The sequence below is a fragment of the Vigna umbellata genome, chromosome 5 (genome assembly GCF_029865625.1).
Source record: "Vigna umbellata cultivar VRB3 chromosome 5, Vumbellata_1.0, whole genome shotgun sequence".
In the NCBI taxonomy this organism is placed as follows: Eukaryota; Viridiplantae; Streptophyta; class Magnoliopsida; order Fabales; family Fabaceae; genus Vigna; species Vigna umbellata.
The window spans coordinates 4,773,513-4,790,992 of NC_142169.1; the positions used below are offsets into that span (position 1 = coordinate 4,773,513).

At 34.1% G+C, this 17,480-nt stretch overlaps 1 protein-coding gene across 1 annotated transcript; it reads left to right on the forward strand.

Moving 5' to 3' along the window:
* Nucleotides 1–4,446: 4,446 nt before the first annotated feature.
* Nucleotides 4,447–7,810, forward strand: LOC148197566 (uncharacterized). The gene is made up of 6 exons (XM_088115573.1): nt 4,447–4,641; nt 5,645–5,746; nt 6,316–6,406; nt 6,503–6,592; nt 6,784–6,884; nt 7,727–7,810. The coding sequence occupies exons 1-6, from the start codon at nt 4,447–4,449 to the stop codon at nt 7,808–7,810; spliced, it is 663 nt and encodes a 220-aa protein (XP_087971699.1).
* Nucleotides 7,811–17,480: the final 9,670 nt, after the last annotated feature.

The following is a 17,480-nucleotide window of genomic DNA, read 5'->3' on the forward strand; positions in this document are numbered from 1 at the left end:
CGGTTAAAGATCACGAGCGAGAGTGAGTAGTGTAGGTTTTTCGTTTGCTTTTGAGTTAGCTAAGGTTTACATGCTTTCTTAGAGTATAGAAACTCCATTCTTGATGTTGAAAGGGGGAGCTTTGGCTTCCACAAATTGGTGAAAGATTTTTTGGTGATGAATTGAGTAATTGGTTCTATATTGCACAATGAACTTGATAATTAAATTGCTTAGAATCATAAAAGAACAATAAGATCCATATATCATATGTGTATAAGTGGTGGAACGTATAGAGAGTAGCAGAGACAATTAGAGATCACGAGCGAGAGTGAGTAGTGTAGGTTTTTTGTTTGCTTTTGAGTTAGCTAGGGTTTACACGCTTTCTTAGAGCATAGAAACTCCATTCTTGATGTTGAAAGGAGGACCTTTGGCCTCCACAAATTGGTGAAAGGTTTTCTGGTGATGAATTGAGTAATTGGTTCTATCTATATTGCACAATGAACTTGATAATTAAATTGCTTAGAATCATAAAAGAACAATAAGATCCATATATCATATGTGTATAAGTGAAATTGGCTTAGATTGCTCAAAACTGCACATTACTGGTAGTATTAATCAATTAGATTGGTAATCTAATCTATTAAGGCAAGCCAAAACTCACACAAAGCAAAACAAGGCATAATTGGACATTTTAATCGATTACATTAGTAACATAATCGATTAAAATATAAACTTTGGCCTAATCGATTACATTAATAATTTAATCTATTAAAGTAAGTCAAAAGAAAAAAAAAACAAGGAATAACTCATATTTTAATCGATTACATTAGTGACATAATTGATTAAAACAGAAAATTTGCCTAATCGATTAAGATTTTAACCTGATCGATTAAACTGTGACAAAGCTTGATTTTCTATATAAATCAGTTTTGAAATTTGACTGAATACGAAATTCATTTGCAATATATTGACAATTGTTTAAGTTGGAATATAGGCACAAAGCAAGAAGAGTTCTTCGAGATTGAAACATGCATGATATGGAGAGCATTGCATATCATTGATCTATTTCACACGTATTCATTTAAGGGGGAGAAAATCCTAAATCATGTGAATAACATTGTCAGGGGGAGCATCATAATCTGTTTTTGATATATCTGATGCATCTCTATGTTACTAATTATCTGTGTATCAATTACTGTTTGCTTACCTTTTTTGCTAATGTCCAAAGGGGGAGAATTATGACGATTGGTAATTGGTTGATAATTTGTATTGATTTGTGCAACATGGTTGTTTATTAATCATGATTGTGCATCATAAAAAAAGGGGGAGATTGTTGAGATTGTTGATAGGGGAAGCAAAGGTTCAGCTTAACCCACAATCTCAGTGATATCTGTGTTTTTGATGATGACAACACATAATTAATAATACATGTGTATTCTGTACTACATGTTCTATATTTACATGTTATATGCTTTTGATCAAAGTGTTAAATCTGTTTAAGCATATATGAGAGCATGATTGTGTTGTTCATTGCATATCACTGTGTTACATATGTGTTTTTATATGTGAATGCATGACATATGATGTTGAAAGGGAAAATCACAAGCACTTATGTTGAACTTTAAATGTGTGGCAAAATAATTGTTTTAAGTCGATTTCATTATGGGATGAATCGATTAAAACTCGTGTCTTTGCACAAACTATTTTCAAATGTGCTGTGAGATTTTTTCAAAGAGAAAGTTTTTCAAAACTATGCTTAACATTGTTACTTAGTTGATTACATGCGTGCTGTAATCGATTAAGTTTGTTATTGTTTTGAAATTCTGTTAATGCTTGACATAAATGTCTAATGGTCATATTTTTAATTGTGTTGACCAAACATTAAATGATAGTCGACTGCATTAATTGCGAATTCAATTAATTATCGTGATTGCAGCTAACTGTTATAACATAATTGTTGTATTCAAATGCATTAGTAGCTAAGTCGATTAAATTGTGTCTGAGATATGTTATTCTATAAATTGACGCGAATTTGATTTTTGTGAGAACTTTTGTGATTCTAACATTTTCATATCTTTTGCAGAAAGCTGTGATCTTACAAAAAGAAAAGAAAAGCTCCAAGAAAGAAGAGTGATCGTGGTGATCAACTACTTGTGATTTCTTAAAGAGCAAGACTGTTGTGTTTTTCAAAGAGCAATCTTTTGAAGATTGATTTGAGGTTCCCTGTTGTGATTACAAGAAGAAGAGCGTGTGGCGTTCTTGACTTTGTGAGTGTCTCAAAGGGTTTAGACAGTAGGAGAGGGGATTCTTGCTGCTGGTCTTGTTGTGTACTGCCTATATTTTGATTAGAGGGTTAGAGAGGTGTTTTATATTTTTGATGTGTGGTCGCTATAAAAGCCTTATTGTAAAAATCTTGATCATTATAGTGCATTGACTTCCTGTGGTTAGAAGGACACTGGATGTAGGCTTGGCCGAACTAGTATAAAAACACAGTGTTTGAATTTTCTCATCCCTACTCTCTTTATTCAATTGATTACGGTCTGCATTCATTCGATTAAGTTTCCGCTGCATTGAAAATCTCTTACCTTGCGATTCAAGAAAAGTATCAAGGCATCATTTTTATGAAAAATATTTTAAAAGATTTTGTTTTTACATTTCACCACTAGGTGTGAGAAACTTAGCCATTCTATTTTAACAGTTTTAGACTTGTAATCTATGCTAGGAAGGCCAGTTTGAAGAGAGAGAGTGTGTGATCCTCTCTTGGCTATGTTGTTTTGCATTTGAGTGTAGGTGAGGATACAAATTGAGAGCTATCTTGTATTCTTGACACAAATCTTTATTAGTGGGTTACCCCACAACTAGGGTTGTTGAGAGAATACTGGATGTAGGCTCATTCAAAGAGCCGAACTAGTATAACTCTTGGTGTGTTCTAATCTTGCTTTTCCTTTTCATTACTTGCTTGATTCAAATACTATTGTTTGGTGATTTCTAGATTAAAGATTTTCATAGATTTCAAAAAGCTTTTTAAACTTAATTCACCCCCCTCCTGGCTTGAGATATAAGGGCAACATTTCTAACAATTGGCATCTGAGCTGGTTAATCAAAGTTTAGTCGATTAAAAAAGATCCTAGATGGTCAGTATATCTCAAACCTTTTGTGAAGGGGTCTTAACAAACAGACCACCACTGTTTGTTAGTGAAAATTATCCTTTTTGAAAAATTAGAATAAAAATCTTCTTCGAATCAGTAAACAAGGATGTATGGGATGCTGTTATCAATGGTCCCTATGAACCAACCAAGATTGAAAATGGAAAGTCCAAATTCAAGGACTTTTCAGAATGAACTGCTGAGGAAAATAAAAAGTTTAGATTTCACCACTTTCACTCTTGTGCATAAAAAGTTTCATCTCCTCTCCATCAATTACTAATGTCAACCATCAAAATTACTTTATCACTAATTCCTTAGGTGAAGAACCTAAATCCTCTATTAACAATCAACTCCATGATCAATTAATAAGAAAACTCACATTAAGAACAAAGATCTTAAGACAATCATTGTAGTAAGTTCCCTACTAGATTTCATACATTCACTACGCGCCTTGTTTCAGATCTGGATCACAAGATACGTTCCCATACCCCATGAATCCCAAAAATCAAGCCATAAATGCTCTCATTACAAGCAAACATTAAAGATTGGAAACAAGAAACTAGAAATTAACAGAGCAGGCATATCTATATTAAAATCGTTCAACAAATACACAAGAATCCAATAATTACATCAATTCTTAACAAGATGAATTCGGTTCTCCATTTCCGTGGAAGAACCTCAAGCTTACAAACATGGATGGAAGAAGAAGGAGACCTAGGGAGGAGAAAAGGATGCTTCCACATGCCCCAAGCGGCCTCCATGAGCTCCTACAGTGAAGTCGCGCCTCCACATCATCGTCCTTGAGCTTTAGCAACGTTTCCCCCTTCAAGAACTACCTCTCTGAATCTGTTTCATGTCACTTTAAAAACGCCAACATAAGTGATTTTTCGTTGGGCGAGCAATAACAACTCACTGGGCGAGCAAGGCCAACTCGTTGGGTGAGTAGAAAAAAGTTTGGCTCGCTGGGCGAGCAGACTTCCATTGCTGGGCAAGCCGGTAGTTAGGCGAGCTGGTCAACTCGCTGGACAAGAAATTCAACGCGTGAACACTGACAGTCAACGGATGAACAATGCCGGTCAACGTGTGAATAGTGCTAGATGAATAGTGAATAGTAAAATTTTCAGGGATTTTTTATCTTCTTCAATCCTTATTCATCTGCAAAATAAACACACAAAACACTCATATTTATATAAAATCAATTATATATACAATTTGTACAACTTTTCATGAGATTTTACTCCATAACACATCAAAGGAGATTAAAATAAATTCTCAATATATGTAATTTTTGACACTTATCAGATATCTTACCACCTTTAACATGGCAAAATTGTTTGAAAAACTAAGGGAACATGAACTCAAACTAGGATGGCTGAAAGAAGAAGAAGGGGAGAAAAGACAAACAATTGCTTTGAAATTTGCTACAAAAACAACCAACAAGCCCAACTCAAGAAGAAATGATTCTGAAGATGATGAAGAGGCTGAAAATTCTGACTGCGATGTTCTAAATCTTATGGTAAAGAAGTTCTCTAAATTTTTGAAATACAGAAATAGAACAAACAATGATTATGCAGGAAATAGAAGGTCCTATAGAAAGAAAGAAAAATTCGTTGTTGCACCTAAATGCTTTGAATGTGGCGAAGTTGGGCACATAAAACCATAATGCCCTGTTATAAAGATGAAACAAAAGTTGGAGGAAAAAAATTGCTCTAATAGTAGAAACAAGAAAAAGAAGACAACATATATAGCTTGTGGAAGCATTGAAGAAGAGACAAACTTATGATTAATGGTTGGATCAATTTCATAAGAAAATAGTGTAAGTAGTCTTGAAAATGAAAGCATAGAAGAAAACTATTATCAACTACTTGATGCATTTCAAGAGCTACATGAAGAGGCTAGGAAACTTCAATATTCAAATAAGAAACTTAAGATGGAAACCAAGTCCCTAGAAGTAGGGTTGGGCATAATTCACCAAACTGTACTGAAACTACAATTAACTGAATTATATTATACTTAAAAAAACTAAACTTATTTTAACTAAAACTAATTAAACTATTCTACAGTTCAGTTAAAACAAACTGAACTTTACACAATTTAAGTGCAATTAACTGTGAACCACAGTTTCTCCCTAATTGAGAATTTCACCCCAAATTGAAAACCCTTGAAGCTAGGGTTCGAGAGGATTGAGAGAAATTGGAAGAGAGTTCCCTGGTTCCTTCGCAACGATGGACTAGGAGGCTCGATTCAATGGACCATAGGCTGCCTACAAAGATTGAAGCTACAAAAGGGGATGATTGAGGGGCGCAAACAAAACCCTTTATTAAAGCTAGTGCGAAGTCACTCGAAGAGGAGCGCGAAGCATGGTTTGGGTTTTTCTTTCCCTTCCCTTTTTCCTTCCTTTAGTTTTTCTATAAAAAAAAGTTGTATAATAGTTTTTCTGTGGGGTTAGTTTTGGTTACTCTAGGTTCTTTTTCAGTTTGATGGTGATTAGAAGATAATAGTTTTCAGTTTTTGAGCAGTTGAAGGCTCGCCGCCGTCGAAGGTTCACCGTCGAAGGCTTTGCCACACTCTGCCGTAACACTTCTCCTTTAGCTGGAACTGTGCAACCCAAAGGTAATAATGTTTTTCCCTTTCCCTTTCAAAAGGGATATATGTTATGACTTTCTTGCATTATAAAGGAGTGTTTGTTTTAAGACCTTATTGTGGAGTCATTGTATCTATGAATGATCTTTTCTTTAGCTAAAAAATTATGCTTATATTGGAATGTTTGTGCTAATAAATCTTGTTGCCTCTGAGTCAGAGCTGCAAGGAAAGGGGAGATGCTGGGATGAAAGCTGAATTTTGTGGTATGAATGCTTTTCTCACTCTTTGTGGTATATTGGAATGGTTAACAAGATTTGTTGATACAATGTAGAATGAAAATTCATTGATTTGAGCATTATCATTTATCATTGACTTAGCAAGAAAAATAAATGTTCTTTCTGTTCTTCATAAGTCAATGTTAGGTTCTTATATTGGAACATTTAGATGTTTGGACTCTGTAACCTAAAGGGTGGCCACCATTTTATGTGGTGTCTGATTTGCAAATCAAATATCATATCTGTTTGAGTTTAGATGAATAAAAAATGTGACTTTTCTGTAAACTGTAATACATTTTGTGTTATTATGATATTACCTATTAAATGTGTAGGGAAAAGGTATTGAAATTGCAAAACCTATTATTGAAGCCTTGAAAAGGAAAGGTGCTTCTGCTATGGGATTTGTTGGTTTCTGTTGGGGTGGTAAGTGGCTTCCACTAAATTGGTGTTGTATTTTGCAATTTCAGGTCACCTTAAGTGTAAACTACAAAATGTAATGTGTTTTTCTCTTTCTCTCAGCTAGGACTGTGACTAACCTTGGAAAAACCAAACTTGTTCAAGCTTTTATGCTGTTACATCCATCATTTATCACTGTGGATGACATCCGTGGTATAAATTCTCAATCAAATGACAAAAACTTCAACTTTTTGTGAATTTGACAGTATAGTGCTTGTGTTTTTTTGTAAACCTCTTTTTCATGCTCTCTTTCATTTACATTTGTTTATGGTTAAATAAAGATACAAATCTCATAAGCAGTGATTAGATGTTACTTGTGAAAGAGTTTCTTTGATCTTTTTCAGGTGTTGAAGTTCCAATTGCTATACTTGAGGCTGAGCATGACTCAATCGCTCCTCGAAAGCTCTTAAATCAATTTAAACAAGTCTTAGATGCTAAACCTGAGGTATGATGAAACTTATTTTCCTTTTGTAGTAGTTATGTTCTGTCATTTTAGGTTTTTAATTTTTTAAAAAAATAAATTTTTAACTTAATTTAATCTTAACAAACTTATTTGTGATATGATTTTTGTATTTATTTACATATTTTTAATTTGTTTTATGTATGATTAATGTGAAATCTTTAATATAAATATCTTGTGATGAGGCATATTTATTTGAAGTGTGAGACCTGTTATATTTATTTGAAATGAGCGTTTAGGCCTTTTAATAAAAAGTTGTAAACATCCATCTAACAAGTCTGGTCTAGGATTCAAAGACATACTTGCTAAACTGGTTTATAGTTAACTATAAAATTTTACAATACAGTGCAGTACAATGTGCTTTGCCCACCCCTACCTAGAAGGAATATTATGAAATTTGGATAAGGAAAATAAAGATATGAAATCTAAGCTAGAGTTCCTAGAAAATGCACCTAAGAAAAATATACATGGAAACAAAGTGTGTGCTCAAGAGTGTGAAAATTGTTCAAGTCAAATGGAAAGAGTGAAATATCTTATGAAAACTCTATCTAAGTTCACCCTAGAAAATTCTAACTTAGAAGCTCTTTTAAAATCACAAAGAAGTGTATTAAACAAACAAGGAATTGGTTACATAAGTCAAAACAAAAAAATGAAAGCTAGAAAATTTGTTGATTACTACAATAAATTTTTGAAATAAAGAACAACAATCTTTTTCATAAAACCGTTTCCAAAAATAAAATGTCTTCTTTCTTTGTTCTTTTGTTTACGTCTATTATTTTAATAATACTCCTATTTGCTATTTATTGTAAGTACATTTTTTTATCCAGGAGGAGATCCTTAAACCAAAGTTGTGCTTGCTCAAATATCTTTCCGATCTGAGGACAAATCGTTTTTCAAGAGGGATGGTATAATGGAATCCATCTTGGGAACTAAATAGAGATCCATTAAGGGAGCATGAACTTAAGCTAAGGCTAAGAGATTGGAAGAAGAAGAAGGACTTTCAAGTTTGTTCTTGCTTTCCCCTCAAGCCTTAGAGGACATTGAACCTCTCATAAAGTGCCATGGTCAAGAAGATGGAAGAGGAAGATGGAATTTCAAAAATTATACTCTTGTGGAGGATTACATTTTTAGTCTTCTTTTTTTATCTTTAACACTTTTTTTTAATATGTAGTAGAACTTCATAAGGACTTGTATTTGGCCAATAAACTTTGTTTAGTCTTGTTTAGAGGGATTGATGCCTTTAAAGTAGAGTAGAATGCACCAATATGACCTTATAAAAGAAGTGATGCCTAAATAGGATAAAAATGGGTTTTGGAAGGAGTTAGTTACAAGGAGCCTTTTGCATTAAATGTTAGGTTAGTTAGTTAAAGGCTCCTCCTCATTAATGTTTAGGCTCCTCCATTAAATGCATTTGGCTCCTCTTTTATACTTTAGCTCTCTCCTTCACCTATAAACGAAGATGCACTCCACTTGTAATTGTTAGAACTTAGTCAAATTTGTTACATCTTTGCTACAACTCGAAGGAGATTTAGCTCCTCGTGAAATATGGGAAGAAGTACAAATAATGAAGGAGATACATCTTCCATTCCTCTAAAATATGTTCTATTAAGTATAAAGGATATAGGTTAGAAGACTCTCTAGAGTCTATCTCTAAAAGTACCTTTAAAGGTGCCTTAACTAGATTCTCCCACTCTCTTCAAATTTGTCTAAGGTGTTGTTATTTATAGATCCTCACAGCACGACTCAAGCGATGGTCTACGGCTCCAGCCTCAAGGTTTCCTCGCTTGTTGGGTTTCCTCTATGATTTAAGTTTTGAAGTTCTGGGCTGGAGCTTCCTTAAGTTACTTAATAATGAAGGAATCTTTCATGGCTTAAGCTTTAGGTCAGGGCTTGCATAAACCTTCTTGCTTAGGTTTTCTTCATGGCTCAAGCCCTCAAAACTGGCATTACAATCATGCTGAGATAAATTCTTTCAAAAGTGTTGAATTTCTTCTTCTTTTCTTTAAAATACAGATCTGACTTCTTGAATTCATATGATCGTACAAAACAAGAAAATTTTGGGTAGTTATCATAGATTTTACACACAATCAAATAAAAATAAATGGTAAATTATCATTGAAAACTACTAATACCAAGTGTTAACCCTCGACAAATGTAACCGAATCGTATCAAGTAATAAAACTGGTAAGACCAAGTATCGTTTCCCAAAGGACTCACGACCTAGACAATTATGTGATTTGTTGATTATCTAAGGCTTGTAAAACCAATTCTTTGAGATTTAAAATGCAAATTACTGAAAAGTAAATATGAATGCATGTATTGATCAATGGAAAAGAAGAAGCAAAACACATGATTTGAAATATATGAATGATTATGTTGTTGGGGTTTATCAATTTCATCCTATCCACTCTCATGTATTCAAGAATTCATCTTTCTTTATTAATGTTAATGTCACTTTCTAATTTACCTTAAACTCGATGTCTCGGCGAAGAAAGTCTAATCCTAATCACTAGTTTACAATGTCTTGTCTCCCTAGAAATTATTCATGCATTATAAAGTAGTGAAGCTTAGAAGCAACCAACCATCATATTCCTATGTCTAGGTTTATACTACTATTGGGAGAGATTCCCTAGATCTAGATTTCCCCGTATGTGTCCATATCGACAAATCAATAATCATGCAATAGAATGAGTTAAGCAACATGCATTAAGCACAAAGGAAAAACCCTAACAATTAATGAAAGAAAGCATATATTATAAAGAACAAATTCAATACATGAGAGTTTCAAAGGATTACATTGATTCCTCAACAACAATAAAGGTTTAGTTCACCATGATCATGGTGAAACTAGATGAAAAACAATGAAAGAATGAAGGATAAAACCCTAGAATTTGAAGAGTGGAGCTTGAGCATCCAAAGTCCTCCTCTAAGGAGTGAAAAATTGTGTTTTTGTTTTGTTCAAGCCAAGGATGTCTAACCTAGGTCAACTAAAACCTTATATATTATTCTAAAAATTACAGAAAAGTAAGCCTAAGCCCATAAAAATGGCGCTCAGCGGTAAGCGCGACACTTCAGATTGACGCTCAGCTGTATTTGCCCCTCAGTGGTGACTACGGGATCAAGAATGCCGCTCAGCGGTAATTTCCGCTGAGCGGTACTCGCGTCTTCTCTTTTTGTGCACTTTTCACTTCCTTTTCTGATTCCAACTTCTTCCTACTTCACTTCTTTCATCCAATTCATCTTAAAACCTGCAAAAACAAGGAAACCAAGCATAAAACCCATCCAACTCTCTTATTTCAAAAACATAAACAAAAGCATGATTCCAAGCTAGTTTCTAAGTCATTAAGGTTGTCTTTAAGGTCAATTTTAAGTAGAAAAATATTAGTTTTTCAACTGTTATCACAACCCCAAACTTAGAACTTTACTTGTCCTCAAGCAAACAAGATGTAATTCAATCTTCTACCAATCCACACAATGGTTCACCACATTCAAAACTCCTTCTTTCAAGACAAGTAAGTACTCAAATTAGCTCATCACAAAGACTTCAAAAAAGATGTTCATATGCTTTAGTGTTCACGCAATCACATAATATCCAACAAATGTTATTTTCATGAATGATCAATCAACTAACCATAGATGTTCTTATGTGTTCATGGACTCTTTCCTTACTAGATAAAGTGTTTCACTCAAAGACACAAGTGTATAAGAGGTCACTCATCCACTCTACTATCATAATGTCACATGAATTAACTTTGCCTTTCATCTAACCACAATAAAAAACACTGACAAGCAAGTATCATCACAAGGAATTTTCTATGGCTTATAATGTGGCTGGGCTAACAAAAAAATTGGTTTCTTTGATCACAAAATCCTTGAGTTAAGTGAATCATTACAACCATTCTTCTTTCTTCTCAACTTTCTTTTGCATTGAGCTTTTCTTTTCTTTCTTTTCTTTCTTTTCTTTCCTTTTTCTTTTGCTTTTCACGTGCTTAGCTCTTAGCTCAATGCTTGTTACTTTCCCTGTCTAGACTTCCCAACAACCCCAAACTTGAACCTTTATCAATACCACAAAATATTCTCAACTCAACTCAAGGTAAAAAATATCACAGGGTTTTCAAATCATGTTCAAGGCTAAAGGTTCAAAGGATAAAACATATAGTGTTATCTTTTAGTGGGCTAAAATCATGCATCTTGGCTAAAAAGGGTTACCAACAAATGCCTTGATCATATGACACATACAAGCAATTGATTCAATCATAGAAAACCTGGGCAAAGTCATTCATGCTTTCAAAGTAATAACATTCAATCAAAAACTCTGGATCTCAAAAACCTCACATATAGGCTCATTTAACCATTCCACATACACATCCTACTTAGCATCATAATCACAATCACAACATCATGCATTTGTTCACAAAGCTTGTGAACCATCACCTGTATCTCAGCATATATTGCACAATCTCAACATCAATCAATATCCAAGCATCATCAACTAATACTCATCATGCATAAATCACAAGCAAACCATCATAACAGACAAAGTTTCAAATTGAGTACATCAAAACCTATTCTACTAACAGAAGCAAATAAGTTCAATAGTACAAAAAAAAAGATAGAAAAAATCTTGCTCTAGTAATGATAGCATCCATCAGTAGATGTTATCTCATCCCATGTTATCATTTGTATCTTCCTCCTCTCCATCATCTTCAACATCTTCAAATGCGTCCTCCTCCTCATCATCTTCATCATCATCCATAGCTGGAGCTTCAGCTACTCCAGCTCTACTGCCTTGGGCTTGCTCCTCTGGCCATGTTACCACATTATGAAACTCATCCATAGTCTACCTGTGTGCTGGGGGTGTATCATACATCCCAATAATCATCTCAGTAGTGGCCACCTGCCCTCTGTAGATCGACTGCATCTGGGCATCTATAAGAGACATGTACATGTCTCTCATCTGAAATGGCTCTGCCTCATGAATCTCTGCAAATGCATGACCCCATGGTGGTCCTCTTCCTCTACGAGGACAACGTGGTGGTACTGGCTGAGCTGCCTCATCACCTCTATAATACTGTCTGTAATAGGCCTCATCAATAACTTTTATCGGCCTCTCAAATGGTGGAGCAGAGATGTTCACTCCAGCAAGCTCACATAGGTGCGTGATCAAAGAGGGATGTCTCAAAGGTGTCTTGGTGTTCATAGTGTTGGCACACACCTGTATCTCATTGGCTATCACCTAACCAATGTTAATGCTCATCCCTTTGAGCACACAATATAAAAGAAGTGCCCTGCTAATAGTGATGCCTGAGACGTGGGAGCACGGTTGAATGTTGGCATGAGAGAATGCCATCCAATATTTTGCTGAGGGAGTCAAATCAGCTCTCCTAATGTTCACCATTGCACCATTCCCGTTTCTCTGAAAATTCCCTCCAGGCACACACAACACACTCTCTACATCATCAAAGTCTGTTCCTTCCTACATATTGAGAGCGAACTGACATTGCTCACCAACTCATTCAGTATCTAAAAATCTATTGATAGAGTCAGGATCATACCGAATGGCGTAGCCTCTAACATAGCTTAAGTAATCCTCAGCAGGATGATCACCCAACCTCCTTGCATTGGTGTAAAATTCTTTCACCACTGCTATGTTAGCTGATGCAGGGTAGGTGGGTAGCCTTCTCTAGTTCCTACTCACCATTTTCTCTCCAAACTGTGGAGCTAAATCAGGAATCAATCCAGCTTTTCTTTCCATTAGGAGCCTCCTATATTGAACAATTTTAAAGTGTTTCTCATGCTTGCGGGAAAGGAACTTGCTAGAATGAGTGCGTTCTGGTTCCTTATCCTTCCTCTTGGATCTTATGGTCTTGTATCTCTTGCCAGATGAGTAAGTCATCCCTACATCAAACACAATTCACAAAGCCACAAGACATGTTGTTAATCATTAGTAAACCACAAACAACACCCTAAAACCATGCCAAATCACCGCTAAGGGCAAACAGAGCCCCTCAGCGCAACCAACAAGTAAACCAACAAGCAAAAGAGCCAAAAAAAATCACCTCTGCCAGAATTGCGCTCAGGGGAAATTTCCGCTGAGCGGCGATTCTGCAGATTTTTCAAAATTCCTTTTAAAATGTCTTATTCTCCACCCACATGCAATCTTTTTAGTTCCAGACCCAAATCAAGTATTTTAATCGGTTCAAACAACAATTAATTCATCAAATCATGCATAAAAATCAAAATCCCTAAAGAATGATGCTTAAACAACCATATTAATATTAATTCATGCTTTCAAGAACCCTAGAATGAACAATTCTTGAACTTACTTTGGTGGAGATGCTAGAAGTCAGCCCCCAATAGCAATTCTCTCACCAAACCCCAAACTTGGATGGAACCCTAGTAAGAAAGGGAGTGGAAAAGAGGTTTTGTAAAGGGGGAAGAGGGAAAAAGTGTAGAGAACTCTTGAGAAAGTGTTTAAGAGTGTGTAGGAAGAAGGAAATCTGAAAATAGAAGTAAAATCGCGGCCTAGGGTATAAAAATACCCTAATAGGCCCTACACCCGCTAAGCCCAAATGGACCAAACCATAAAACCCAAGTCTGCAGTGTTACCGCTTAGCAGAAATTACTGCTGAGCGGTACTTGCGTGACTTATTCTCCTTCTTCCTAGCTCGCCCTAGGTGTCTAATACTCATGCCTCTCACTCACTCCATGCACTTAAGTTCTCACATCACTCAAACATTCAATTCTCTATCATGCAACTAAAACAGAATCACAACAATCAAACAAAATAAAGTTAATCAACTGGGTTGCCTCCCAGGTAGCGCTTGTTTAACGTCACGAGCCTAACCCAAAATCCATCAACACCCATCAGTAGGTGTAACAAACCTAGTATCCTTCAGTAGATACTTAACCACCTAGCATCCATCAGTAGATGCTATAACCAAAAGTCTCAACAAACAAAAATGTCCAAAGTTTATAAATTTACATCTCCCAAATATAAAAATTTAAAGAAATTAATGTTCTCAAATCACTGGGATGCCTCCCAGCAAGCGCTCTTTTAACGTCCTTAGCTTGACCCAGTAAAGCTCAAGTTCCATCTTCAATGTTGGTGTTCATCTTATTGTCATCATACCAACTCATCATCTGCTTCCGGTCCAGCTTCTTAACTCTTCTTGAATATGGAGATTCAATCTCTATCACTCCATTCTCTTTATAGTCTTTCACAACCCACACTTTGTTCTTGAATCTTACAGTCCATATGCTCAAGAAGGTGAATAGATTTTGTTTGATGATCAGTGCAATTTTGTTGTGCCATGATCATGTGTGAGATTTGAATACAAATTACTAAACACAATTGTATGATTATATGATTTTACGAGTAAAATATCAGTTTTAATTATTGGGGTTTCAATATGCTTGTGTTAGTATAAATACCGAGGTATGTCTTATGTATAGTATAGGAAACATAAAAGCACTATTTTGAGATTGCTATTAGCTAAAATCTTTTCCTCACTATTTTTAGATTCCATAACCGATATAACTTGTACTAGTTTTAATAATATATAGTTTTTTGCTTTTCTAAAACTAAATGTTTTCCTTCATAGCATCTTTTTTAATTCAATCCTTCCTTAAGGGATTAGCATCACTCTCTACCTAAAACCTTAACACAATGGGTTAATGAGTCTTTGGTCTTTATATAGTACTTTACTTTTTCATTTCTATCCAATGTGGGACTTAGACTCACTTGAATTCTCAACAATTAATGTGTTTGGTGCTATCAAGGTAAGCGTGATTTTTGATTAAACAAACATAATCATACTATTACATAACATGATTTATTTTTCCAATAGAAATCCAAGGTTGTTCATCAAACCCCTCAACTAGATACCCTCCTTTATCTTTTCAGCTAATGCCACATTCTCAACTTTTGTTATCAGCAGGCTACATTGGTTGGATAATAACTTTCCATTTGACTAGAGGCCTATAAATTGTAAAAGAAAAATTAGTAACATACTATCTAACGTCTAAGTCTATAATGTAATTAGAATCAAATAACATAGCCAAAGTGCATTTTAAATCAACCTTGAATATGATACCAATGTCTCGATTCCCTTAAGGTGTCTAAATACATGTTACACATCTTACAAATGTTCCTTATATATATACTTGCTAGATTGATAGTTTGTCTCAAGTCTATTCTTGTGAATACCATGACATACACCAAGCTTCTAATTGAATTTGCACATACATTCAAAGGTGTGCTAATATTCTTATTAGATTCCATCCAAAATGCCTAAGCACCTTATGGATGTTCTCCCTTTAACAAGTAAAGAGTTTATCCCGAGCATGAGCCATAAGGATGTCTTTACCAATCACACTCATATTTTTCATCTCAAGATCACTACCAATTAATGGCTTCTATTTTCTTATCTAAGCCATGTCTAATGACATTATCAAGATATCATCTTCGTATAACAAATAAACATGAGTTGTCCTCTACCTTCTTATGATGATGACACATGGATCATATAGATTCCTAAAATACCCTCGATAGCTGATTAACTAATTGAATCTCTTGTACTACTTCTAAGAGATTACTTCATACTATAAAATGTCTTTTCGTATTGTACATTCATTCTTCCTTACTTGGCATCTCAAAACCTTCAAGTTGTATAATAAGAATATCTTCCTCCAACAAGTCATGGAAGAATACTTTCTTCACACAAATTACTCTAGCTCCATGTTTAACATAGTTGCTAGAGCAAGTAAGATCTGAATGTGTGCTTGAGTACAGGAGAAAAAGATTATATTGTATTCCACTTATTCTTTTTTACTGTATAGTCTTTTGCTACCAAGTGAGTTATAAACTTGATGGATTAACATGTAGACAATCCATAAGACAATCTATTACTGGACACTCCTGAGATGATTTTTTTCTTAAAGATTCACTTGTAACCAACAAAATCCTACTACCTTCAGGTGGCTTCACCAGATCCAACATTTCATTCTCATGCATAGAAATTACTCATTTGGCAAGTTTAGTGCGTGCAATTGCATCATTAAAAGTTGACTTAGACAACTCCACCTTTTCTTTTGTCACTAAGGCAAAGGAAAATATGCTCAAACTCATATCTCTATGGTTTACTTCACAACCTTTAAGATTTATATATACATGTTTGAATTCTTTTTGTTGCTCTAGACAACTGGGTGCAAAATCTATAGATGCATCAAATGGTTCATTCTAAGAGAACTCCACTTGTTTAAGCTAGTATAAGTTTATCAAACACTTGTCTAAGTGTTTTCTCGATTTTCACTCCTAACTTAAAGAATTCATCAAAACAACGTCTCTAGTCTTAATCACTCATTTCTCGTACAATGATCATACTTTGAAACCTTGGTTCCAATCTTACAGTCCACAAACACTCCCTTCTTGGACCTAAGATCATGCTTACCTATTGATGTAGCAAGTTGAATATTAAAAGATTTTATGCTTCCAAGTTTGAATATTTGATGCTCTCAACCATAAAATGCAAGTTAGTTATGATGTGCATGAAGAATGATGATATTCTTGTGTTTAATATTGGCTTTTTGGTTGTAATTTGTGTGTTTTACGTTAATATTTCTATCTTACGTTTTACTTAGGTTACGTATGGAAGTAATTTAGAAGTGTTTTGGACTCATTAGAGTGATTAAGTTCTGTTTTAATAGAATAAAATGAGTATTAATTTATTAATTTGGTGTTACTTTTGTTTGGTTTGCAAGAATATTTCAACCAATTAAAAACATGATTTAATTGATACAAATTACTTAATATTTTCATACATTTGTTTGTTACTGTTTTATTTTATTAAAGTTATATTTTAATCAATTAAAATTACTTAAAATATTTATTCTAATAATTTGAATACATTAAAATGTTATTTAAAGGGGAAAACAACTTAACGAGTTTTTTCTGAGAGTTTCAAATACTAATATTTGATTCTTTTAAGAAAAAAAAAACTTAACAAAATTTCCTCTGTTGAATAAATGGATTTAATGTATGAGACAGAGAAGAATACATGAAATAACAAAAAGGTTAAATAGAATTTTTGATCAACATATTTATAACAATAATTTAATATATATTTTTACACAATTACATTTGTTAAGAAAACTAAATATGACTTCTTCCATTATATCAGAGTTAATGTCGTTTAAAAACGATAAACTGACATATGTTACTACAATCTTTTCCTCTTTTCACATGTTTATTGTTCAATTTCAAGAACAAAATAGAACAGAAAAACCACATTAAGTCTTCTTAAAAAATATTAAGACTAAATATATCATACATAAGGATTTTAGGTACAAGTATACGTACTCAATAATACAAAATGACAGAATTTAGTGAAAATAAAAATCATGCAAATTGTGTTTATAAAAAGAGAAAGATAAAAAGGTTTACTGTATTATAAACAATTACTCGTTAAAATCATAGTAAATGTTAGAAGAGGAAACATGAGAAAAATATGAAAATACCAAGATAAATGTGTGATCATACAATAATAGATACAATATAAGTTGATTATATATGAAAAGATA